This window comes from Erinaceus europaeus, chromosome X, assembly GCF_950295315.1.
Source record: "Erinaceus europaeus chromosome X, mEriEur2.1, whole genome shotgun sequence".
In the NCBI taxonomy this organism is placed as follows: domain Eukaryota; kingdom Metazoa; phylum Chordata; class Mammalia; order Eulipotyphla; family Erinaceidae; genus Erinaceus; species Erinaceus europaeus.
In genome coordinates, this window is record NC_080185.1 from 101,132,294 (window position 1) to 101,160,188 (window position 27,895).

The 27,895-nt window shown below is 38.2% G+C and overlaps 1 protein-coding gene across 1 annotated transcript; it reads left to right on the top strand.

Annotated features, from left to right (window-relative positions):
• Positions 1 to 16,904: 16,904 nt before the first annotated feature.
• Positions 16,905 to 26,892, top strand: LOC103113653 (high mobility group protein B3-like). Its single transcript, XM_060183417.1, has 2 exons — positions 16,905 to 17,572; positions 26,790 to 26,892. Exons 1-2 carry the CDS (start codon positions 16,938 to 16,940, stop codon positions 26,890 to 26,892), a joined length of 738 nt encoding a protein of 245 aa, XP_060039400.1. The 5' UTR covers positions 16,905 to 16,937.
• The last annotated feature ends 1,003 nt before the right edge of the window (positions 26,893 to 27,895 follow it).

A 27,895-nucleotide genomic window follows, 5' to 3' on the forward strand; every position in this document is an offset into this window, starting at 1 on the left:
ACATGGGAAAGCAGGTAATATGCCAGGTGAACTATTTTGCTGGCCTGACATTTTTCTTAGTTGTGGATATGGGGAAAGGCTGAGGATTGATTCCATTAATTTATTCTAAAACTTATCATAACTCTAGGCCCGAGTTATGGTACACCCGGTTGAATGCACATATTACTAAGCACAAGGACCAGGGTTCAAGTCTCTATTGCCTCCCTACAAAAGGGATGCTTTGTGAGTGGTGAAGCAGGTTTGCAAGTATCTGTCTTTCTTTCTTCCTCTCTATTTCCTCCCCCTGACCCTCTTATTTCTCTCTGTCCTGGCAAATAAAAGAGAAAGGGGGGATGACTGCTGGATTGATAGTACCTAGCCCCAGCAATAACCCTGGTAGCAATAAAAAACAAAGAAAAGAGAAACATCAGAATTCTGTCCCCAATATAAAAAATGTTTTCTTTAATTATTTTTATTTTTGCCCCTTTTGTTGCCTTTGTTGTTTATCATCGTTGTTGTAGTTATTATTGTTGTTGTTATTGTTGCCATTGTTGTTGGATAGGACAGACAGAAATCAAGAGAGGAGGGGGAGATCTAGAGGGGGAGAGAAAAATAGATACACGCAGACCTGCTTCACATAAAAGTAGTTTTTTATTGGCATGCTAATGACTGCATGATATTGGAACCCTGCTTGAGAAATTAAACTATGAAAATAGTAAATTAAGGGTGGGAGTAGATAGCATAATGGTTATGCAAAGAGATTCTCAGGCCTGAGGCTCCAAAGTTTTAGGTTCAATCTCCCACACCACCGCCAGAGAGGAGCAGTGCTCTGGTAAGACAATGATAAATAACAACAACAACAATAATTCTGCATAAAGATTCTCTTGCCTGAGACTCTCAGGTCCCAGGTTCAATCCCCAATTACTATTAAAATGTTAAGCTTAAACTATTAAAAACATGGTTAACGGTCACCCCAGAACCCAGCTTTTTCTCTTCCCTCTTCTTATCATCTACCTTTGGAGCGTACAGTTCATAGTCAACTTAGATGACACACAAAATAACTCCTAATAGTGTTTCAGAAACACTTTATAAGCTGTTCTCATCCACAGATTTGAGGATAGGTTGAGCAGGCAGATGCCATTCTTATAAAACGAAATAATAAACGGTGCATTTTAACTTGGTGTTCTTTTCATGTGAGCCACTTGTTTCAGGTAATAAACAAAAGCCTATCTTTGAAAGCTGAACCAGGAATACGTGCTTTTTTAAAAAATTGTATTTATTTATTTGTTTATTTATTTATTTATTTATTTTTGCCTCCAGGGTTATCACTGGGGCTTGGTGCCTGCACTACGAATCCACTGCTCCTGGAGGCCATTTTTCCCATTTTGTTGCCCTTGTTGTTGCTATTGTTGTCGTTGTTGTTGTTGGAAGGACAGAAAGAAATCAGGAGAGGAGGGGAAGACACAGAGGAGAGAGAAAGACACCTGCAGACCTGCTTCGGGGCTTGAACTCGGATCCTTAGCCGGTCCTTGCTAACCCCATGCGCTATCACCCAGCCCCTGGTAATGTGTGCTCTTTACCAGGTGTGCCACTACCCAGTCCCTCAGAGAAAATATTTAACATCACACAACTAGATAAAATTCAAGATAATCAAAGAGAAAGATTTTATACTTTAATATGAAAATACTTGGAAAAATTTAAGAAGGTATTTATATTCTTAAACTTTTGATCTAAGGATATAACTTTCTTTTCTTTTAATTTTTAAAATATATTTTATAATTTATTTATGAGAAAGATAGGAGGAGAAAGAACCAGACATCACACTGGTATATGTGCTGCCAGTGACTGAACTCAGAACTTCATGGTTGAAAGTCTAATCCACTGTATCTAATCCACTCCTAGACCACAGGAAATAACTCTCTGTTTTGTGGTTCACAGAAAATAGTGGTTTTGCCCTTTTGTTTCATGTCCAATCAGAATCTATTCAAAAACTAATATGATGTATTGCTATTTTTTATGATTTATTTAATGAAATCTAAATCAAAAGTTCAAGCTGAGAAAACATTAAATATTATCTTTTTTAAAAGTATTTTTCTAACTTTTTAAAAAATCTTTATTCATTGGCTAGAGACAGCTAGAAATCAAGAGGGTAGGGGAGATAAGGAGAGACAGAGAAACACCTGTAGCCCAGCTTCACCACTCGCAAAGCTTTCCCCCTGCAGGTGGGGACCGGGGGCTTGAACCTGGGTCCTTGGGCACTGTGATGTGTACACTCAACCAGATGTGCCACCACCTGGCCCCCTTTAAATATTATCTTTATAGTTAATATTAATATAATTAATACATATATTCCCAAAGAAAATATGTGAGCTCCTAAGCACATTACCAATTTAGATCTTATTTGGACTCAAAGCCCAAGTAAACTGTGAGATAATTGTGTATTCCTTTAAGCTGTTAATTGGTATTGACTTGTTACATTACTCTAGATAACCAACACAGATGAGATTTATGGGTCTTTCTCTTTATTTACAATGAATGTACCTCAGCTTATATCACTTTCTTAAGGAAAAAACTGTTTTTGTTTGTTTGTTTGCTTTTTTGTTTTTTTCTATGAGAGCTCTGCTCAGCTCTGGTCTTTTGTAGTGCAGAAAAATGAACCTGGGATTTTAAAGCCTCAGACAGAAGAGTCTCTTTGCATAATCATTATGCTATCTCCTTCCTCTCAAACTGTTTATAAGATGAATAAATGTTCTTAAAACAATGTCTATGTCATCACTTGTGATCTTCAAATTTGGGACTTGCCAGGTTGGGAATAAAACTAACATAATTAATAAACTAGATGTAATTTCAAGTTAAGTATAGTCATATACTCATAAATTAAAATTAGTTCAATTCCTTTATATTCAAGGTGTTAATATTATTTCCGAATGAAAATATTGGAGCCAGGTAAATACATAGATCTTCGAAGTCATAGATGTTGATTAGACATTAAAAGAAGCCTACTTTGTTCATAGCTGCAAACACAAATAAAGATAAAGCTATTAATATGATCTCCTTGGTTGAAATGAATCTTAGATATTTATATATTTATAGGATTATAGCAGAAAAAATATGTTAAAAATATAGGACATGTGGAGTGGACAAGATAGCTCACCTGGGAGGATGCCTGCTTTATCATGCATACCACCCAGGCTTGACCCTGGCCCCTAATAAACTGGAGGATGCTTCAGTGCTGTCTGTGTCTCTGATGAAGTTCCAGTGATTGAAAAAAAAATATATAGTAAATGTGGAGTTTCAGATAGTTTTTTATTAACTAAAAACTTCTACTGCTATTTTGAATAGGCTGATATTATAACAGTATATTATACTGTTATTGAATAATTATACTATATTGAATAGGCTGTTATATAATAACAGTATATTATAATAGCAGTATACTATAACTGCTTTTAAGGATATATATATCTAAGGTATATATATATATACCTTAGATGAGTAGATGAGAAAATACTGGTGACTGCTTCTGTAAAACATTAAAAGAAATTGTGTTTCTGTATTGCACTGAAGTAAAGTACTCTGGGGTGGAGGAGGAAAGTGTTCAGATGCTGGAACATGATGGTTGAGGAGGACCTAGGTGGGGGGTTAAAGTGTTTGTGGAGAACTGAGGAATATTACATATGTACCAACTACTATATTTTGCTGTTGACTATAAACCATTAATTTGTCCAATAAAGAAAAAATAATAAAGACTAAATTAAGTTTTTTTAAAAAGGAAAAAAAATGTTTCCAGGAAAAGCCTAAGTTTCAGTTCTAAAACAATTAGAACTTGTGAGTATTACACCTATTGAATGAGTATATTGTCACTGTTTTTTCAGCATTAGGAGATTTTTTTTGTGGACTTATAAAGATAACCCATTTATCTCATAACAGTCACATAAGAAATTATGTCACTTTCAAGAACTTAGGCCTCTTTGGAAGCATTAACTATTGAGCTGATTCTACTCAATTCAGCAATAAAATCCACTATTTTAATTATCCCCACTTTCCTCAAATTAAGACAGTTCTTTAGATACTTAATATTGAGATTATTTTGCTTTTTATTCCAATCTCTAACTAGTAATACCTATTGATGAGAATTCCTATTTCTTCTTGTCTTTTGCAAGTAAAAACCTTTCTTTTAAAAAAGTATTTTTATTTATTTTTGATGCTAAAATTGTTCATTTCTGGCTTCTGGTGTAACCTCAGAGCCTCAGGCCTCACAGCCTCTGTTGCATAAACCACTGTGCAATCTCCCAGGCCCAAAATTTTATTTTATTCTTTCTCATACTTCCTTCAGTGCTATAGTACTAACACGTGGTATAGCAGGGGTCTGAATCTGGGCCACCATGATAAGTGACATACTTCATCAGCTCCTAAGTCTTCTTAAAAGATGCCACAAAATTTCTTACTTTTTTCAAATCTTCCATAAACTTAGCTTACATGTGCAAAAACTTGTTCAACAGAGAGGGAAATCAACATTGAAACTTTAGAATTATGAATATTCAACCCATTCTGAGATTCTTTATGCATTTTGATGATTTGTAATGAAAGATATGTACTCCATGGTAGTGAATAGAAAGATAAATCTAGAAATAGTTCCCTTTCATTGTCGTATGATAGTAACTTGGTCAAAGTTGTCAAAATTAAATTAAAGGTGATGCTTTAGTTACACACAAAATTGTGTATCTATTTTTCATGGTACTGAACTTCTGCAATTTTACAGTTGCAGATACTACACTGAATTTGTTCTAGTAACAATGTTATTATTTTCATGTGTACATATATAATTTGTTACTAAAATGCAGAATTCTTCGAATTTCTGAAAGATTGGTGTTTAGAAAACTACTTCCTATTTTATCTTGGTCTTTTTGGGGAACATATATTTAAAATGTGGATAATAAATTTTGTTAAATACATTTTCAGTAGTCTGATTTTTAGTTTACAGTTACATTTTATACATATTTGCTATTACAAATCACTTATTAAAATTTGGAATATTTCTATAAACAGATATTTTTAAATTTTGACCCAATGTCAGAATTTAAATTACTAAAATGCTTTTTAACTTATTCTTACATTTTGCGTTTAATATTCAGATATGGCCTGTTATGCCCAGATTTCAGATCCCATTCCCACAGAGTAGAGGCCATAATCACATGTAAAAGCAAAGAGCCTTTATTGAAGCAAGCTTAAGCCTGGGCTACATGTACTTCCCAATAGTGGCATGTGAGCCCTGAAATAAAGCAAACAGGTTCAATTTTATGTACATTAGGGAGAAGGGGGGAGGTACAGTTCATACAGAATTCAAATTGATTTTTCAGGGAGGTCTGTGACCACAGTCCTTGTCAGGGGGCATCTGTGACCACAGTCCTTGACCATACTTCTGTAATCTTTTGCTGGTTAAACATATTTTGGGAAACTGAGGTTGTCATGACCTCTGTTTGCAGAATAATTGCTGACTAACATAGTGCTGAGTCTGGGTTTATTTTTATTCAAGGATATGGTGCAGCTGTACTGCATCTGTGACTACCAAATTTTAATATGGAAGGAGTCTGAAGACAATATGGAGTAACTTTGGCCCTCACATGGCCTAAGTGGTGTTCTTTATGTCATTTTTGGCAAATGAAAAAGCAGATGGATGAGTTTAACACATTGCTGTGCAAATGATAAACCCTGCTGTATGGTACCACCAGCAAATATAGTTGTTATATATTCTCATTTTTGTGTCAGGCCTTTTTTTTTAAACTTTATTTTTTCCCTTTTGTTGCCCTTGTTGTTTGCCGTCATTGTTGTTATTATTGTTGTTGGATAGGACAGAGAGAAATCGAGAGAGAAGGGGAAGAGTGAAGGGGAAGAGAAAGATAGACACCTGCAGACCTGCTTCACCACCTGTGAAGCGAACCCCCTGCAGGTGGGGAGCCAGGGACTCGAACCAGGATCCTGATGCTGGTCCCTGCGCTTTCCGCATTGTGCGCTTAACCCACTACCGCTGGGCTTCCTCATGCTTTTCTTAATATCTTATTTTAAAAATACTTTGAAATATTTTAAAGTTCCTCCTCCTCCTCCTCCCTACCCTCCTCCTCCTTTTTTGCCACCAGGATTATCACTGGGGGTCAGTGCCATATTCACCACTCCTCTGGGAATGGCCATTTTTTCTTTCTTCTTTTTCTTTCTTGCTATTTTGTTTTAATAACAGAGAAAAATTGAAAGGGGAGGGAGAGGGACAGAGAAAGAGAGACACCTGCAGACCTACTTCACTGCTAGTGAAGTGTCCTCCCTACAGGTAGGGAGTGGGGAGGGGGCTCCAACCTGGGTCCTTGTGTATGATAATGTGTGTGCCATCACTTGACCACCCCCCTTAAAGTATTTTCTAGAATACTTTATTTCTTAAAGTTTTGGATTCACAGCAAGATTGAGCAGAAAATAAGATTTCTCTTTTAATCTGTCTTTCTATGTGCACAGCTTCCCCCACAATTAATACTACATATAACACTAGAATATTTATTACAACTGATGAATCTGGATTCACACATTGTATCACCCAAAGGCTACAGCTTTGTTTATTTATTTTCATTGCTACCAAGATTATCGTTGAGGTTTGGTACCTGCACAAGGAATCCACTACTTCTGGTGTTTTTTGTTTGTTTGCTTGTTTTTTAATAGGACAGAGAGAAATTGAGAGGGAAGGGGTATATAGAGAAAGATAGATGATAGATAGACAGACAGACAGACACTGACTTACAGTATTGCTTGTGAAGCTTCCCCCCTGTAGGAAGGGACTGGATGTTGTAAACTGGGCCCTTGCTCATGGTAACATGAACATTCTATTGGGTGCACTGCCAAGAAGGATGACAGAGGACCTAGTGGGGGTTGTATTGTTATATGGAAAACTGGGAAATGTTATGCATATACAAACTATTGTATTTACTGTCGAATGTAAAACATTAATTTCCCACTAAAGAAAATAAATCAATAAATACAGGTAATATGCAAAAAATAATAAAAAGCTTTATGCTGAGTGAAATAAATATTTTAAAAATTCAATAAGTTAGTCACAGAGAACATACAAAATTCTACTAATGTGAAATTTCTATATTTAGTCAAAGTTATGGACTTATGGAGTAAAATGATGGTTGCCAGGGTTATCCAGAAATTTTCTGTTCCTTCAGTCATTGCTGTATAAATGTAGGTTAATATAAGAGAGATGGTAACATAATTTTAAGCTCAATCTAACTAGAGAATAGAGAAATAGAAAATAATTATGGGCTGGTTGGTGGCGCAGCTGGTTGAGAACACATGTTACAATACACAACAACCCGAGGTTCAAGTCCCCAGGCCCCACCTGCAGGGGGAAAGCTTCACAAGTGCTGAAGCAGTGCTGTAGGCATCTCTCTTTTTCTTTCTTTCTATCTATCTATCTATCTATCTATCTATCTATCTATCTATCTACCTCCTTCTATCCTCTCAATTTCTGGCTGTCTATATCCAATAAATAATGATAATAAAAAATTTTTTTTTTTTAAAAAAAAGAGGGGCCAGACGGTGGCACACCTGGTTAAGCGCTAATATTACAGTGTGCAAGGACTCAGGTTCAAGCCCCTGCAGGGGGAAAGATTCATGTGTTGTGAAGCAGAACTTCAAGTGTCTCTCTGTCTCTCTCCCTCTCTATCTCCCCTGCCTTCTCAATTTTGCTCTGTCTCTATCCAATACTAAATAAAAATATAAGTAAAACCTTAAAAAATAATTAATAAGGCAACATTTTCTCCTTCTTAAGCCTAACTGTAATTTCAAAGTAATAAAATATCTTTAAATGCAAAGATTAACATAAATTAATTTGTGAAAATAATATCTAGACAACTTTTAGAATCAATTCTAGCAATATTTATAAAAATGTAAGATTTTCCTCTGTACTATAACCCAATCTGTCTTTTCCTAAACATTTCCTTTGAGAAAGCATGCACATATATCCTGTAATTCATTTCCAAAATGTTGACTTCAGTTCTACAAATCACTAAGAAACAGAAAAAACATAGCTCCCAATTAGAAGGAGAATAGTTGATTATGATGCATACATGTTTGGCTATGCTTCTATAAGTGACATTATCTAAAAGGGTTGCCATGGAAATATCCTGGTTTAATTTTATTAATTAGTAAAAGCAAGAATCATGTGCAAATGTATCCTTTAAATTAAAAAATACATTTTATCTTATTTTTAATTTTAATTAATTAATTTTTTTTTTCCAGAACACTGGCTTATGGTGGCTTGGGGGATTGAACCTAGAACCTCAAGGCCTCAGGCATGAGAGTATTTTTGCATAACCATTATACTATCTCCCCTGCCTATTTTGTATGATATACTAAAAATTGTGACATCGTCTTTTAAATAATACATATCAGATTCTTACTTGTACCTACTTCTGAATAAGGGTATGAACTTCAGAGAAACAGCATAAAGCAGAGATTTATGATTATGTATATTGGCGGAATTTTTTCAACAAAATTATATACATCAGTAGCTTTCTTACTAAAACATTAAAATAAGCCAAACAAAAGAAAGTAGTACTAGAGAGTTGTACTAGAGACAGTGTACTAGAGAGTGATTACTGCATGAAAAGACACACATATTCCTGAATCCAGAATGGCTTGACACAACAAATATTTAGTTGGGGCCACATGAAATCTGATAGACTGTCATGGCCATATCATCAGATGGCTCAAGGATCCAGGCTACTTTATTGTTCTACCATCACGATATAGATTCCAGTTTTGCAACAGAGTGTAAGAAAATGCATAGCAAATGGCATATTGGTTCTCATCATTTTATTTATTTATTTATTTATTTTAACAGAGTGCTACATGGCTCTGGTTTATGGTGGTACTGGGGTCTGAACCTGGGACTGTGGAGACTCAGGCATAAGAGTCTCTTTGTATAACTTTTATGCTATCTATCCCCTCATCATTCTTCACCTGAAAATGGCAAAGGACTTTTGTACATATGCCAGCAAAAGACAGGCCAATAATCCAAGATACATATTAAACAACATATATCACAAAATTATGCATTGTTCTCATTTCACCTTACAATTTTATACATGTGTATACTACTTTAGTGGCAGAGTCTTTTACTTTCCATCTGGGAGCTGTTATGGAATGCAGAGAAAAAAAATAAATTAAAGAGAAATAAGGTCTGCCTCAGGCTGGGAGGAGTGAAATCATATGGGCTGAAGATAAATTCAGATCAAGGGTTTAGTTGCAGTACTGTCCCAAACTAGAGCTCTGTACATCTCAAATTTTCTATCTGTGAGGTGAATTTGGTAAGCACTGTGTCTATCATAAGTCTGTTGGAATATGTGCAATGTATGTAAAGCATCTGGCACCCTCTGATGCAGGCTTAATTTCCTCATTTGTAGAATCTAGATTAGAATTTTTACACACAACATTGTCAGTAGTAAAAAATGATTTTGTCAGCAAAGCACCTAGTGTTGCACTTGGAGTTCTAGGAAACAATCAATAAATGCTTATTCTTTCTTCTTACTAAATCTAAAGTACTGGTGATTCACAGATTATGGTATACCAACACTGCACATAAGTGTTATCTGTGTGCCAGATAAGCAAGTACACAATGAGGACATAATCTGATTATAGTGTTACTTGAAATGTATTGTGAGAAGTAGAGAAAAATACAAAAAGAAGCATATGAGTGTTCTCTAGGGAATCATGGAAGAGTGCACAGAAGAGACAATACTTAACAATAGATGTATAGATGACTAGCAAAAGCATTCCTGAGGAAAAAGAAGTAAAATGGAAGCATCACAATTCCTGACTTCAGTTTATAGAACAAAGCAATAATAATTAAAACAGTATGGTACTGCAACAAAAATGGACATCTGGGCCAATGGAACATGATAGAAAGCCCAGAACTAAATCCCCACATATATAGCACCTAATCTATGACAAGACCAGAACTGTCCAATGGGGAAAAGAAGATCTCTTCAACAAATGGTGCCAGGAGAACTGGACAGCCCCATGTAGAAAAATAAAACTAGACCACCATTTAACATCATGCATCAAAATTGGCTCAAAATGTGTTAGAGGTTTATATATTTGACCTAAAACTATAAAGTACATAGAAGAACACATTAGTGAAACAATTCAGGACCTTAACATCAAAGATGTCTTTGGAGATTCCACACCATGGGCAAGGGGAACTAAAACAAGTTTGAACAATTGGGACTATATCAAATTAAAAAGCTTTTACACACTAAAAATCTCCATATAGATAAATAGGCAACCCAGCAAATGGGAAAATATATTTACACACCACACCTCAGATAAGTGGTTGATATCAAACATCTATAAAGAACTCATAGGGCTGGGGAGACAGCATAATGGTTATGCAAAAAGACTTTCATCCTGAGGTACCAAAGGTCCCAGGTTCAATCCACAGCACCATCATCATCCAGAGCTGAGCAGTGCTCTGATGTCTCTGTATAGATCTTTCTCTCTGTACCTTTCTCATTAAAAAAAAAAAAAAAATACAGCCCAACAAAAAGAAAAAGAGCAAGCCAATAAAAAAGCAGGTAGAAGATATGAACAGACAGTTCTCTAAAGAAGAGATACACATAACATACAAACATGAGGAAATGCTCTAATTTACTCAACATTAGAAAAATGCAAATTAAAACTACATTGAGATCATCAATGAAACAGAATAATTAGTGTTGGAGAGGATGTGGAGAAAAAGGAACCCTATTACACTGCTGGTGGGAATGCAAACTGGTACAGAAATCATGTAGAAAAGTATGAAGAAGCTTTAAACAAATACAAATGGAAATGCCTTATGATCCAGCAATTCTACTCCTATACTATCCAAAAGATATAAAAAGACCAATTCAAAGGGATATATGCACCCCATGTTCATAGTTGCATTACTCATAATAGCTAAAATATAAAAGTAACTTTAAATGTCCTTTGACAGATGACTAGATAAAGAAGTTATGGGACATATACTCAATGGAGTACTACTCAACACTTAAAAAGGTGATATTGTGTCCTTTGAGATAAAATGGATGGAAATGGAGAGTATGCTTTAGTGAAATAAATCAAGAGGTGAAGGACAACTACTAGATGATTTCACTTATATGTGAACTATTAAGAATTAAGCACATGCACTATGTTATATAGTAATAGATGTCCTGTCCAGACCAATTAGGCAAGAAGAAGAAAGGGACCTAAATAAGAAGAGAAGTAAAATTTGTTTGGTTTGATAAATTTTTATGTATAAAAAAAAAGTAAGCATTCCATCAAAAATGTTAGAAGTAATGACTTGGTAAAACCTGACAAGGAAAAATGAACATACAGAAATCACTTTCATTCCTATACATTAACAATGCACCATCTGAAAAAGAAAATAATTCCATTTAGAACAATATAAAAAAACTAAAAAATAAATTTAACTAAGGAAGAGACTGAAGAAGACACAAATAAATTGGAAAACTACATTATTAAACTACATTATTAAATTCATCTACAGATTTACTGACTTTCTGAAGACATTACCTTGTCTAAATACTATATTATGGATGTTAGGGGAAAAAAACCCCAGCTCATTATGGTGCTAGATGGTTTTTATTATTTTTTATTCTCATGCTCTCTCTCATTTTTTTTTAATACCAGAGCATTGTGCATCTCTGGCTTATTGTATATTGTAGTACTGGAGATTGAACCCGGGACTTTTGGTGATTCAGCCATGAATACCTTTTTGCATAATCATTATGCTATTTCCTAGCCCATTTATTTATTTATTTATTTTTAATGAAACACAGGGAAAAGAACACTGTGCACTGCTGAGCAGCCATCCCAGCCCGATTTACTACTCATTCTTCATTTAAAGAGAAAGTTACACATGGGTGGAGGCAGATAGAGAAGAATGCACCGCATCACTGCTCTATTATCTATGCAGCTCTTCCAGTGCCATTCACTATGCTTCCATGTAGTGATGGGGATCAAAGGCAGGACCTCAAGCACAAGGTATGTGTTCTACTTGGTGAGCTCCTGAGTCCCATGTTACTAGGTCCTCACAGGGATTTATCAATGATTTTAGGTGGGGAAGGGCAAGAGTGGGAAGTAGAGAGGATGGCATTGAGAGGATTGATTGTATGAGAAAAGTGTCAAGATGATTGTGTAACAAAAGTGAGCAACATGTCAAAATCCTCATATGGACAAGCTAAATACTGTCAGATTAAATACTATCCTCCTGAACAGGACTTGGCATTTGATAATCACTAAGATGTGTTTTGAGATTTTCTGATTTTCTTTTGAAAAAAAAAAAAGAACATTTATAATTCCCAACCCTCTCAAATAGGTTCTCTAAAATATGATATTGCTTTGTCACATGTGACTAAGACATATAGTTGATTTTTTCTTTTTTTTTATTATCTTTATTTATTTAACAGATAGAGCCGTTCAGAAATTGAGAGGGAGGAGGGAGATAGGAAGACAGACAGAGAGACACCTGCAGCACTTTCCCCCTGCAGGTGGGGACTGGGGGCTCCAACCTAGGTCTTGGGCATTGTAAAATGTTTGCTCAGCCAGATGCACCACCACCAGGCCCTGAGATATAGTTGATTTTAACATGCCATTAACATCGTTCTGGGGTAGAAAAGATGATACCTGAAGATCACGGTCTCCATTCATTTCTCTATCTATCAATTCAAGGACTAAATCACCTGGAAAGTGGAGGTAGTGAAGACAAAATAAGACAATAGAGGTTAAGCAAACATGTTTCGAAGAGCAAGGACCTATGTAAGGATCCTCCTTTGAGGCCCTGGCTCAACAACAATGACAGCAATAACAACAATAATAAAAACAACAATGATAAACAACAAAGGCAACAAAAGGGAAAAAACATGGCCTCCAGGAGCAGTGGATTCATAATACAAGTACTGAGCCCCAGTGATAACCCTGGAGGCAAAAAAGAAAAAAGAAAGACAATACAATGATTAGTCTAAAAATGCAAACTTTCTTAAAGATTTTCTTCCATGGAGTTCATTCAGGTAATCCGAAGTATTTAACTACAGTATTGTGTATATTACTTAATCCAAAGAAATTGTGTATAGCACTGTAGGATATTTTAGGAAACATAGTAGTCAAGAATCATGACATTTGGGGCTGGATAATGGTGCTTCCAATTTTGCAAACATATAATCATGCATAGGGATCTGGGTTCAAGCCCCCATGTTCCCAGCTGTATGGGGGGCAGGAGAAGCAATGCTTCAGGTATCTTTTTCTCTCCATCTCTAGCTTCCCTTCACTTCTCAATTTCTTTGTGTCCTATTAAATAGTAAACAAAAGAATCATGGCACCTTACTGTTATTTTAGCTAATAAAAATTATCAAAAATAAAAATCTGTGCTGCTATCAAATTTGATTAAGATCATGACTGATACAAAAAGGACAATTTAACATCTTTTGAAAGACACAAACACACATCTATTCTCCTTACATTCTAAACACTAGAGGTTTCCATTACAACCACATAAAGCTTTAATTCTATATTCATATTTTTACTATATACAAATATGTCAGTGCAGCTACAAATTTATAAACATACCACACTTGTGTACTCTCATACATGCACACAGTGATACAGATCCCATTCTCTTCTTTATGTCATTCATGCTAAGGGTATATATACATATGAGTAGGTTACAAATTCAAAATAATTTTCATTCAATAACAAACCAGTTTTAAGGATATATTTTTGGAGGGTGATTCTTTTGATCAAGAGTTTAAGCTATTAGCACAACATTGTGTCTGAGTGATGAGATAAATTAGAGTTTGTCCCTTCCTACTCAGGTATCAGCAGAGCACTATTTGTGGAAAAAGAGGGAGTGGTACAATTGTTATCAGGGTAGTATCTACAATGAAAAACTGCTTATATCATATAAAGATTCTAATTTATAATGCTTTTATTTTGTTAGCATCATTCATTATGATTTGATTTTTCTCTAGGAACTTATAAAATGTAAAATTTTACAATGGAAAGGAATCACTGTGAATATCTAAAAATATCAAAAACCCTCTTGAGACTGCTGAGAACAAGTTATTTTCTTGGTATCAATTCACTGAAATTAGTATTCTTTACCGTTAATAGAGATAGTTTTCTTCATCTTGACATGAACCATTTTGAATAGAAATTTTATGTACTTGTAATCCTAAAATCTTATAAGACAGCATATAAAATGAATACATAATTATGATAAATCAATTTCCTTTGAAATATTGTTTGATCTGTACAAAAGCAAGGCTATTTCAATCACATAAATCTTTCTATTTATAGATATTTAGATTTCTTTCAATAGAAATTTTATAATAGCCTTTCTACTCCTAATTTCACTAATTAAATTAACAAGTCCCAATATTACTTTAAGTAGAAAATAAATTTTTTACTAGGATGTCACAATTAATAATACACACTCAGGCCTGGGTGGTGGCACACTAGGTTGCGTGCACACATTATTATGTGCAAGTACCTGGGTTCAAGCCCCCAGTCTCCACCTACAAGGGTGGTGGTGGTGTGAGCTTTATGACTGGTAAAGAAGGCCTTGAAGTGTTTCTCCTTCTGTATCATCACCTGCATTCCCTTCCCCTCTCAATTTCTCTCTGTCCTATCAAATAAAATGGAAAAAAAAGGAAAAAATGGCTGCTGGGAATGGTAAATTTCATAGTATAAGTCCCAAGGTTATCCTGGTGGTAATAAAAAAATATATAATAATACACAATCAATGTGCATGTGTCTGTATAGGAATCAACTGTCAAAAATGTATTTATGATAAAACAATGCATTTTTACTATTATTTATTGAATATTAAAGCAATAAAATGTTTTACTATATAGAAAAGATTTATTAATAATTAAAATAGTTTTAATGTTAAGAGAGCAGAAGACATCTGAGTGAAAACTGAAAAGGACATACTAAATCATATATAATTTTTTAACCAGTGCACTGCTTAATTGTGGCTTATGGTTGTACATAGGATTGGACTTGGGACCTCAGAGGCTTAGGCATAAAAAGTCTACTGCAGAGCCTCTCTGCTCCCCATCTGTAGGGGGTAAGTTTCACAAGTAGTGAAGCAGGTCTGCAGGTATCTTTCTTTCTCTCTCCCTATCTATCTCCCTCTTCCCTCTCAACTTTTTTCTGTTCTAGCTAATAAAAAAGAGAGCAAGAATCAGCTGGGGCCCTAGCCAGGGAGTCCTGAGATTCCCAAACAGACATCATGAGCCTAGACCTCGAATAAATCCCTCTCCCCAATATTACCAGTCATCTCTATCAGGAACAACACAATAGACCCTTTTGTGGGCCCTGATAGGACCTTACCCTCAACTTGGATTAACAATGGTAGAGAATGTTGTTCATCCTATAAAGGATACTCTATGCTTCACCTGAGGAAGAAGGGTCCCAAAACTGGGACAGCTTGGAATGTTCCTACTCATGACTACAGAATGTGAGCTCAGATCTACAGGGATGCAGAGGTTACTCATGGTATCTCCCCTGCCAGGTAAGTATTGGTTACATAGGCTCCTAAGCTGAATTATGGGCCCCAGATCACATCAAATCGATGGGGTTTATAGTCAACAGTATTTACACACCTTTCCCATATTTGGGAGCTACTCTCTTCCTTGATCCAGTTTTCTGGTCCTTTATCCAGCCATGACATCATCTCCCCAGATAATAACTAGGATCCACCTGCATATCATATTTCAGGCTCAGGGAAAAAAACAAAAACAAACAAACAAAAAACTAGTACAGTCACAGGCCTTTGGAATATAACTAAAATAGGCCTATTAGCTATCTACAAAACGGAGACACCCCCCCCCAACTCTTCATCTGCACTATTCCAACCTTTAGATTCATTAGTCAACAATTTGTTTGGATTTGTATGTTAACTCTCTTTTCAGCCACCAGGTTCCAGATGCTACCATTATGCCAAACAGACTTCCTTGGACAAACAACCCCACCAATGTGTCCTGGGGCCCCACTTCCCCAGAGCCCCACCCTACTAGGGAGAGAGGCAGACTGGGAGTATGGATTAACCTGTCAATGCCCATGTTCAGCGGGGAAGCAATTACAGAAGCCAGACCTTCCACCTTCTGCACCCCATAATGACCTTGGGTCCATACTCCCAGAGGGATAAAGAATGGAAAGCTATCAGGGGAGGGGATGGGATACTGGGTTCTAGTGGTGGGAATTATGTGGAGTTGTACCCCTCTTATCCTATGGTTTTTGTCAATGTTACCTTTTTATAAAGAAAAAAGAAGAAAAAAAAGAGAGAGAGAGAAAAGGAAAAATGGCTGCCAGTAGTAGTGAATTCACTGTTGAAAGCACCAAGAGCCAGCAATAACCCTGGTGGGAAAAAAAAAAAATTTTGCATAACCATTATGCTAATCTCCCCATCTTAATGTTTATATTATTTATTCTCTTTCTATGATCATGTTTTGTAGACCAGCTTTAAATATCAGACTTTTAAATCAATACTTGTATTACGGTCTGAACAAAACAAACACATCTACTATTTCATATATTTCATATTTATATTTTCCAGTTATTTAAGGCACTGAAGAGCTAGACTTTGATAGCCACTTATTAATAAAGTCAAGGGATGCTATCTTGAAGCTCTGGGCTTTCAACTGAAGACCTGAAAAGCCGGGTACCATGGCAGCCCTCTGCAGACCTCTGACATGTACGGTGAGGTCACAATCATGTTCTGTGACACTCTGAGGATAAAACACGGCAGCCACAGGTTGAAACTTCAATCCAAGTGATTGAGCCTGATGGCGACAGAAGGCCCTTCATATAAGGTTATGGGTTCAGCACCGCCTTCAAAGAAGACAAAAAAATCTTTCATTCTCCGCATCAAGATGACCAGAGCCGAACCAAAGAAACTCAAAGGGAAAACATCGGCCTATGCCTTTTTCATTCAGACCCGCAGAGAGGAGCTAAAAGCAGCAAACCCCCAGGTTGCTGTTAATTTTATTGAGTTTTCTAAGAGTTGTTCAGAAAGGTGGAAAGCAATGTCTCCAGAAGATAAGACCAAATTTAATGAAATGGCGAAAGAGGACAGAGAACGCTACAATCGGGAATTGAAGGAATACATGCGGGGGAAAAAAGGTAATCTGAGGGACCCCAATGCCCCCAAAAGACCACCATCTGGATTCTTTTTATTTTGTTCCAAACTTCGCCCAGAAATCAGATCCACCAATCCTGGTATCTCTATGGGGGCCATGGCAAAAATACTCGGAGAGATGTGGTCAAATTTAAATGATAGTGAGAAACAGCCCTACCAAATCGAGGCTGCTCAGCTGAAGCAGAAATACGACAAAGATGTTGCAGCTCATAAGGCAAAAAAAAAGCTAGAAAGTAGAAAGAGATTTAGAAAGGTCGTGAGTATAATTGTGGAAGAATATGGGGAAGATGAAGATGAGGAAGAGGAAGAGGAAGAGGAAGAGGAAGAGGAAGAGGAGGAGGCTGATGACGACAATGACGAAGATTATAAGCAAGAGGAGGACGAGGAGGAGGACGATGATGATGATTAATAAAAAAATCAGTTTAACTGTCTGGTTCGTGTTCTGTAATTTATTTCTTCTTTTTAGAATGCTAAAAATGTTTTTGTTAAACAATGTATTTTAAAATTGTATTATTTTTGACGGAAAAAATTGAGAGGATAGGAAAAGATAGGGAGAGATAGAGATACCTGCAGCACTGCTTCAGCACTTGTGAAGCTTCCCCCTGCAGGTGGGGATAAGTAATGCATTTTTTAAAATTAAAAATCAATTAGTGTTCACAAAACAAAAACTCTTGCTGAAACCCTGGTGAAGTTGTGATTTTCCATGTGAAGGAGACTGTAGTTAAAGGGTGGGGAGTGGGAGGCAGGGCTCAAACCAGGTTCCTTGTGTTTAGTGAAGCGTATGCTCATCTGGTGCGCCACTGCCTACTATCCTGCATACACTTTTCATTTAGTTGAACTTAGCATCTGTAGCTCATGATTTCTGAAGGAAATTGTGGCTTCTATATATTCAGCCAACTGAGAGACTTTATACAACTAGAGGACATAGAAAACCGAGAGTTAGCAATACTTTTACTGTTTTAAGAGAATGACTTCAAGTTATATTGACCCCATTCCTTAGCATAAGATGAAGATGGAAAGAAAAAAAAACATGATGGAGAGTTAATTTAGAAATCTGCTAACCACACTTTTATGACATCATAATCATTTATCCTGTTTTGTTGGACAAATTCTCCACAAAGCAGAACTTGTATTGAATTTGATGTACTGCTTCAAAGTAAAGGACTCTGGAGTAGGGTGGGGCAGAGTTTTGGGGGGTGGGCTGGTGTGGGGCAATGGGACTACTGGGGTATGGGAGTTGTGGGGTTAGGGGGATCTGAAGGTGGGGGTGTGGGGGTTAGGGGGGTAGGAGGGTGGGGATGTGGGGGTTGAGGTATGGGGTTGAGGTTATAGGGGGTGGGAGGGTGGGGGGGGTGGTGGGGATGGGAGGGTGCAGCGTGGAGGGTGCGGGGTGGGGATAGGGGATAGGGCGGTGGGATGGGGTTTGGGGGATAGGAGGGTGGGGAGATGGAGGGGGTGGGGGATGGGAGGGTAGGGGTGGGGGATGGAGGGCGGGGTGTTAGGGGGTATGAGGATGGGAGGGCGGGGGTGTAGAGTTGGGATAGGGGGATGGGTGGGCGCGGCTGTGGGGGTGGGTGGATGGGAGGGCAGGAGTATGGGGGATATGGGGATGGGGTAGGGAGGGTGTGTTTTTGGGGGTGGGGCATGGGAGGGTGGTGGGTGTAGGGGTTTTGGGTATAGGAGGTTGCGGGGAATGGGTGTTGGGATGGTGGGATTTTTGGGATGTGGGTGTTGGGGGTCATGGGGATGGGAGACCTGGGTTGTGGGTTGGTGAGGGGATGCATGGCAGGGGTTTGGGTGTTTGGGGGGATGTGAAGGAAGGTGAATTCGGGGTGGTGGGATAGGTGGATGTGAGCGCCTAGTTGTGGGGGGCTGTAGTAATGGGAGGGCTTGATTGTGGGGGTTGGGGGGATATGAGAATGGGTGGGCATGGCTGTGGGAGGTTGGGTGCATGGGAGGACGTGATTATGGGGGGTGGGGGTGTTGGAGGGTGGGGTTTGGGGGTTCAGGCGGATGGAAGAGCTGGGAGAGTGTGGAGGGATGATGGAATGTGCTGTGTGGGAGTATGGGAGGGGGTATGGGGAATGGGAAAATAGGGGGATGGGAGGGTTTGGGAGTGGGTGGAATGGAGGATCGGGCGTGGGTGGTTGGGGGAATGGTAGGGTGGGTTATGGGGGGAGAGGGGGATCGGAGGGTAGGGGTATGGTCGTGTGGGGTTTTTTGGGGGAATGTGATGGTGAGGCTGTTGTGGGATGGGAGAGTGGAGGTTTGGGGATAAGAGGGTGGGAGTATGGGTAGTTGTGAGGGCGGGGAGGAATGGGGGATAGGTATATGGGAGGGCTTGGTTCGGATGGGTGGAGGATGGGAGGGTTGGGGTATGGGTTTTGGGTTGTTAGGGGGATGGGATGGCTGGGGTTTGGGGGGTACAGCGATGGAAGGTGGGGGTTTGGGTGTTGGAATAGGGGGTGGAAGGTCGGGTGAGGGAGGTTATAGGGGGATTTAGGGCGGGGATGTGGGTGTTGGGAGGGCAGGGTTGGTGGATTGGATGGTGGGTGAATGTGTTGTTGCTTTAGGGGGATGGTAGGGCTGCGTGTGGAGGCATGGAGAGCAGGGGTATGAGATTTGGTGGGATAGGGGGATTGAAGGGCCAGGGTATAGGGGCGGAGTATGTAAGGGCATGGGGTGGGGTTCCCTAGGGCTGGGGGTTAGGAGGGGTGTGGAGATGGGAGTGTGGGTGTGTTGTGGGTTGGCAGAGTGGGTTTATGGTGTAGTGGGGGGCGTAGGTATCGGGGATATAGAGGCATAGTGGGAAGTGGGGATAAAGGAGGGTGGTGGTGTGGGTGGATGGGAGGGCAGGGATTTGGGGGAATGGGATGGCAGGTGTGTTGGGAGATGGGAGTTCATGTGGGTGGGGGGGTTGGAGTGATGGTTAAGAGTGTGTTGGGAGTATTCAAGTCCTGGAAAAGGAAACCAGATGAGCTAGGTGGGTGGTTAGTGTTTATACTGAAAACGTGGAAATGTTACACATGTAAATTAATCTCCCAATAAAGAGGAAAATAAATCTTCAGTTGCTGGGGTGTGAAGCACCTGGTTAAGGACCTACTCAAGGACCCAGGTTTGATCCTCTGGCTCCCTATCTGCCTGGTAGGACAGTTCACAAGCTACTAAGCAGGTCTGCAGGTATCTTTTTTTCTCTTTCCTCCCTATCTCCACCTCCACTCTCAATTGCTGTCAGGTCCAATAAAATGGGGAAAAAAAAGGATGCCAGGAGCAGTGGATTTGTAGCACCATCATGGAGCCCCTGGAGGAAAACAAACAAAACTCCACTATCAATAGTATTATTAAAAGAAAAATTCCTACCTTAAGCAGAATTTTCAATTTGGTATAAACTTGAATATTGTGCTTCATCCTAACCATTTTAGTCAGTTAAAGCCAAAAGAAGTTAATTGTAATTTTTTTTTTTTGTCTAGTAAACTGTGGAACTTTTTAGCCAGTATGTACAGAACTAGACTATCCAAGTCTTCTCTAAAGTGATAGATTTCAATCTTGACAGTCACTAAATCTTCCTTTTCTAGAAAAAGTTCCCCAAATTGCCGTCACCCTCCCAAAACTATAAAACTTATTGCTGGGAGTCGGGCAGTAGCGCAGCGGGTTAAGCACAGGTGGCGCAAAATGCAAGGAGTGGCATAAGAATCCCGGTTCAAGCCCCTGACTTCCCACCTGCAGGGGAATTGCTTCACAGGCGGTGAAGCAGGTCTGCAGGTGTCTATGTGTCTCTCCCCCTCTGTCTTCCCCTCCTCTCTCCATTTCTCTCCTATCCAACAATGACAACAACAATAACTACAACAATAAAAAACAAGGGTAACAAAAGGGAATAAATAAATATTAAAAAAACTTATTGCTAAGTACTATGCTTTAAAAATTATTTGTTCCCTTTTGTTTCCCTTGTTTTATTGTTATTGTTGTTATTGATGTCATCATTGTTGGATAGGACAGAGAGAAATGGAGAGAGGAGGGGAAGGCAGAGAGGGGGAGAGAAAGACACCTGCAGACCTGCTTCACAGCTTGTGAAGGGCCTCCCCTGCAGGTGGGGAGCCAAGGGCTCGAACCGGGATCCTGAAGCTGGTCCTTATGCTTTGCACCACCTGCACTTAACCCGCTGCGCTACTATGCTTTTATATTGAGTTATTTAATCTCTGTAGGTCTTCATGCATTATTATTATTTTTTTAGATTTATGTTATATGAAGGAGGGAAGGAGAGAGTCAGATGAGGGGCCAGGTGGTGGCACATCTGGCTAAGTGCACTCACCACAGTGCGCAAAGACCAGGTTCAAGCCCCTGGTCCCCCACGTGAAGGGGGTAAGCTTCACAAGTGGTGAAGCAGGTCTGCCAGTCTGTCTCTCTCCCCTCCCCTTTCAATTTCTCCCTATCTCCATCCAATAATAAATAAATAAACATATTTTAAAAGGGAGAGAGAGAGAGAGATGAATGGATGGATACCAGGGCACCAAACAGGAATATTTGGTACTAGGGACCAAACTGAAAGCCTCAGAAACACAAATGCTACACTACCAATCGAGCAGCTGTTGGCTTGTTTTAACAACTGTTTATGTTTTAGAATTTTGCTTCTCAAAGAGTGATTCACAGACCACAAGCAATGATTTTTACCTGGGAACATGTTAGAATCATGACATTCTTCACCCAAGAACTACTGAATCAAACAGTTTAATATCATCCTTTCCTAGCTCTCCTGGGATTCCAAAGCAGAAAAATAGAGGAAGTCATATACCGGATAGTATTTGCCAGAAGTGAATTCATATAAATGTTTTACACCTGGAAAGTGAGTTTTAAGTTCAGGGTTCTGGAATATAGAACGGCCCTATCAGAATTTCTGTGGATAAAACCACGAGAATCTGAATTTTAAACAAGCATCCCAGGTGATTATCATGCATACTGAAATGTGAGAACTATTGCTTTAGAAATTGGATTCACCAAGTAGTTTTTTTTTTAATTGGGAAGTTTTATATTTATATGTCAATTTTACTATTAATTTTCTCCATTTAAAGGAAAATATTGTGAACTAATTAAGCAGGAGCTAGTTAACATAAGTAACAAATGCTATTTTATCTCAACACAGCAGATATACAGCATGTAAAGGTTATAACAATTATATTGGCATAATCTTTTGATCAAAATGTCTTACTCTTGTCCTTGTTTAAGAGGTTATCACCAAAATAAATTATTCGATGATCTACAGAAATATAAGAACGTGGCAGATTTTTTTTTTTTGGCTCAAAGTTTTATGAAATTTAACTAGGTTTGCAGCATCTTGTTTTAAATTTAAAATCACCCTCTGGAGAAGGACACTTTCTTACATATTTGCCTAACTGTAACTTTATGGTGTTATAGGTACAACTGAGATTTTGTCATGGATCTTGCATAATTGATAAATAGCACTTAACTGTTTTTAATTTTATTTAAACATATATGATATGATATAATATATATATAATATTGATACAAGTCAAATAGGAAGGCACAAGACATATTAGGTTTTCAAGTGTTGAGACAAAAAATATTGCAGATGGGTGTGTGGATATCTACATGTGTACATATGTGTTAACAAGTATAAAAATCATTTTACTGATTTATTTTTTGCATTCTGAAATCATCTTATGTATTACTTATTCTAAATGTCTGGTGGTTCAGCTACTAAAGAATACCCAATTCACAGCACAGCTATCAACCATGATATATTTAAATTAAGACTTCATAAATACTACAAGGTAGCTAGCATAGCACCATTGCCAGGTACCTTATTGCTATTCCCTATTCCTTATTTTTCTTTCTCTTTGATCTTTGATTATTAGTTTAAGGAATAGTGAATGATGGACTTACTTTAAGTTCTTTCCTTTGATAAAGTTGTTTTGGGGCATTTACTAAAAAAAAAAAAAAAAAAATTCTGGGTGCCATGCCAGACTTTAAATCAGATGCTTCAGAACAGGGGCTTGGGAATCCATGTTTCTCTTTTCTAACATACACGTTTAAGTGGCAGAATAAGAAGATTTAAATTTCCTAAACTTTAATTTTCTGAGTATAGTTATTTGCCATAAAGGTAGAAAAAAGTTGCAGTTACATAGATGCCAGTGTAGCAGAATAGTAAATAATCTTTCATTTACTTCAGTGTTATTTTTGTGAAATTCTAATTTGTATTTTTACCATAACAACAGATTCTGGTCAATTAGCTAACTGCATAAACCACTGGCAAATATTTGTATTTTATAAACTCTATCACAAGGAATGCAACATAATTTTCACTGAACAAATTTACTATACATTTACATAATGATTTTGATTTATTGAAAATGATTATATTATTCATAATTTTATTCAACTATATTTGCTTATGTGTTACTATATTCATGTGCATAATAACTGAATAAATATGCACCTTACAACATTAATATTTAAGCTTCCACCTAATTTGTGAAATCTGTTTATAGTTTAGAGTTTTGGGGTTCTAATTTAGGAGGCAGGGCTTTTAAGACTTAGGTTGCTTTATAATCCTATTCTATACTACAAAAAAACTACTCAAGGTGAAATGGAGTAAAAGTGATTGATATGACAATTGAAAAATATTAAAATAATGCAAACTTTTATTAATAGATTAATACAATACATTGACATTTACTGCTACACTGTTAGTTTATTTTCTTACCTTTCTCTGCCTGTGTGACCCTTCTAAATTTAAAAAAGGTTTAATTGCTAAAAAATGGGTCAATTCTGATAATCTTGGAGATCTCTCTCTTTCTCTCTCTCTCTCTTGCCTGGGGTTTGGTGCCTGCACTACGAATCCACTACTCCTGTGGCCATTTTTTTTCTTTTCCCCATAGGGCAGAGAGAAATTGAGAGGGGAGGGGAAGTTACAGAGAACTATGCGTGATTTCACTACGATAGGCCAATATTTTCAGATAGATTTACAGAAAGACAACATACTGCTGAAGAATCCTCTAGCACCATAGAACTCCCATGTGGTATGCCAAGGACTGGAACCTGGACCATGCACATGAGCATGGCAAGTCAGGAACCCTACTAGGTGAATTATCTTGCCAGCTCTTTTTAATTGAGCTTTAAAAGAGCATTATAGATACCATAATAAAAAATTAGACACCTTATGTAAACTTTCTTATTAATTACTATTACCAAACACTTTACTAAGCAGATCCTCTAAAAAATCTTAACTTTTTAAAAAATTTATTTATTTATTTATTCCCTTTTGCTGCCTTTGTTCTTTTATTGTTGTAGTTATTATTGTTGTCATCGTTGCTGAATAGGACAGAGAGAAATGGAGAGAGGAGGGGAAGACAGAGAGGGGGAGAGAAAGATAGACACCTGCAGACATGCTTCACCGCCTGTGAAGCGACTCCCCTGCAGGTGGGGAGCCAGGGGCTCGAACCGGGATCCTGAAGCCGGTCCTTGTGCTTTGCACCACCCGAGCTTAACCCACTTCACTACCGCCAAAATCTAACTTTTCAATCCCTTATATTTTTGATTAAATGATGTAGATCTTGCCCAAGTTATCTCAAATAATTCCTTTATTTTGAAAAACTACTACTTTCCTATATTAAACTACAGTCAAATTCAAAGTAATGCTGTGTCAGTGAGCTTAACCAACAAAATTCACTGTTTAATCAACGACAACAACAAAAAAAGAGTTCTCAGGGGTCGGACGGTGGCTCAGTGGGTTAAGCGCATGTGGCACAAAGCACAAGGACCGGCCTAAAGAGCCCGGTTCGAGGCCCCGGCTCCCCACCTGCAGGGGAGTCACTTCACAGGCGGTGAAGCAGGTCTGCAGGTGTCTTGTCTTTCTCTCCCCCTTTCTGTCTTCCCCTCCTGTCTCCATTTCTCTCTGTCCTATCCAACAACGAACAACATCAACAATGGCAATAATAATAACCACAAGGAGGCTACAACAACAAGGGCAACAAAAAGGGGGAAAAAATGGCCTCCAGGAGCGGTGGATTCATGGTGCAGGCACTGAGCCCAGCAATAACCCTGGAGGGGACAAAAAAAAATGAGTTCTCTCTTTTTCCTTCTTTTTTTTTTTTTGGCCAGAACACTTCTATGTTCTGGTTTAGTGATGCTGGAGATTGAACGTGGGACCTTTGGTACCTTAGGCACGAAAGATATTTTATATAACCACTACATTATCTCTCCCCAGACCAAAATTGAGTACTTTCACAACTTGGGATGTAATTTAAGAATTTTATCTTACACAGTATAATAGGTTTTTTAAAAAAATATAATGTTCTAGAATGTGTTTAACTAGATCCCATGCTCCAATGTTATTGAAGCCATAGACACTAAAATTACAGGTTAAAGTAATACTCTTTTCATGGTAAACTTGGCAATTTAAAAACAAAATGGAAATCACAAGTACAAAAAGACCTATAATTTAATTTTAGTAGAAAGAAACATTCACAAGTGTTCATCTAAAATAATTACCAACTCATTCTGAAGTACAGCTTAAGTAGTGAGTATGACACATTTGTCTTAAGATTTACTATTCTTTCTCCTGCAGTCCTCTCTATTTAAATTTATAATATTGAACTGTCTCAGTGATTTTCTCTCTCTCTCTCTCTCTCTCTCCATTTCCTCCTCCCTTTTCTTTTTTCCAAATTCATTTATTTTTGATAGGACACCGCGAGATGGGAGGGCAGATAAGAGAGAAAAAGAGAGGAACCTGCAGTACTGTTTCAATGCTTGTGAAATTTTCTCTCCCTTCCTCCCATCCCAGGTGGGATGGGGGACTTGAACCTGGGTTCCTGCCCGTGGTAATGTGTGCCCCCTCAGTGTTTCTCTCAGTTCTCTCTGTGATAAAACAAAGTCTGGGCAGGGTAGTGGTACACCCGGCAAAGTGCACATATCTCCATGCCCAAGGACCACTGTTTTCCCCACTCCTCAGCTGCAGGAGAGTGCTTCATGAGTGGTGAAACAGATTTGCAGGTATCTCTCTTTCTCTCTCCCTTCCCTGCCCTTTCAATTTCCTTCTGTCCTATCAAGAATAATAGAAAGGGGGAAAAAAATCAACAAAGTTGCGTAACATTTAGTGAAGGAGTCATGCATAATCCAACAAAAAGAAGTCAGGCTCAGGGGCTAGGCGGTTGCACGCTGCGTTAAGGGCACATAGTAGTAAGCACAAGGACTGATGCAAAGAACATGGTTTGAAACACCGGCTCCCCACCTGCGGGGGGAGGGGGGTAGCTTCACAAGAGGTGAAGCAGGTCTGCAGATGTCTCTCTGTCTATTTCTCTCTCTATCTTCCCCTCCTCTCTAAATTTCTCTGTCTTATCCAATAAAAAAAGAAAAGGTAAAAATAGCTGCCAGGAGCAGTGGATTTGTAGTGAAGGTACTAAGCCCCAGCAATAGGGATATATATATCAAGAAAAGAGGACTTTCTAGTTTACGTAAATCTTTATGTTGTCATTTTGTGACTGGCAGAGACTATTGAGTTCCTAGTTCAATTGATCAATTGATCTGAAATAGAATACTCAAAATTCACTAAAAAGATTGATCTTCCTGACAGTGCTAAAGAATTTCATCTTATTTCTGGGGTACAGACTGTTTGCAACTATGGCATTTTAAGGCTCTGGGTGACCTTGCAAGAAAATCCCTATACATTTGCTTAAAGTTCAGTGAAAGCTTCCAGAACTACAACTATCAGACCCACTTTGTAGGTAACAGTAAGAGAGGAAGGGCAATGTTGATAGTGTGCCCTTTTTAGAAAGCTTCCCTGACATTCTCAGGCAGAAGTTGAAAAACAAGATCAGGAAAAAAAAAAACAAGTAGAACCTGAAATGGAACTGGCGCATCGCACCAAAGTAAAAAAGACTCTGGGGTGGGGGTGGGTGGGAGAATACAGGTCCAAGAAGGATGACAGAGGATCTAGTGGGGGTTGTATTGTTATATGGGAAACTGGAGAATGTTATGCATGTACAAACTATTGTATTTACTGTTGAATGTAAAACATTAATTCCCCAATAAAGAAATTAAAAAAAAAAAAGAAAGCTTCCCTGAAATACAACAAAGCACCTTTTCTTGTAGTCCACTGGGTTGCTTCACAAGTGGTGAAGCAGGTCTGCAGGTGTCTATCTTTCTCTTCCCCTCTCTGTCTTCCCCTTCTCTCTCCATTTCTCTCTGTCCTATCCAACAACAACAGCAGCAATAACAACAATGATAAAAAGGGCAACAAAAGGGAAAAAACAAGCCTCCAGGAGCAGTGGATTCATAGTGCAAGCACTGAGCCACAGGGATAACCCTGAAGGAAAAATAAATTAATTAATTAATGACCACAGCACCAAGTTTCCTTCAGTGCACTGGGGGCTGGGCTCAAACCCGGATCATGCTCATGACAAAGCAGCATACTATCCACACATGTTATATCCTAACTACAATAGATACCTTGTATAGTACCTCCATAGTTAACTTTTAAATGTCATCTAAGGCATCAACAACTGTACTATAAATCCTTAAGCTTCCCAGTACAGTGTAAAAATACAATATTACGTCTCAATAAAAACTCCAGTCTGCGTAACCAGTCAGAAAATACTAGACAACAGGAAAATGCTAAAAAAAAAAAAAAATTCAGAGAAAGGGCTCAGCAGGTAGAGTGCAGGACTGTACTCATGGGGC

Coding starts and splice junctions, on each gene's coding strand:
- LOC103113653 (XM_060183417.1), top strand. CDS start 16,938: ATGACCAGAGCCGAACCAAAGAAACTCAAAGGGAAAACATCGGCCTAT. Junction 17,573..26,789: donor GACAATGACGAAGATTATAA/GCAAGAGGAGGA, acceptor TCTTCCTGACAG/TGCTAAAGAATTTCATCTTA.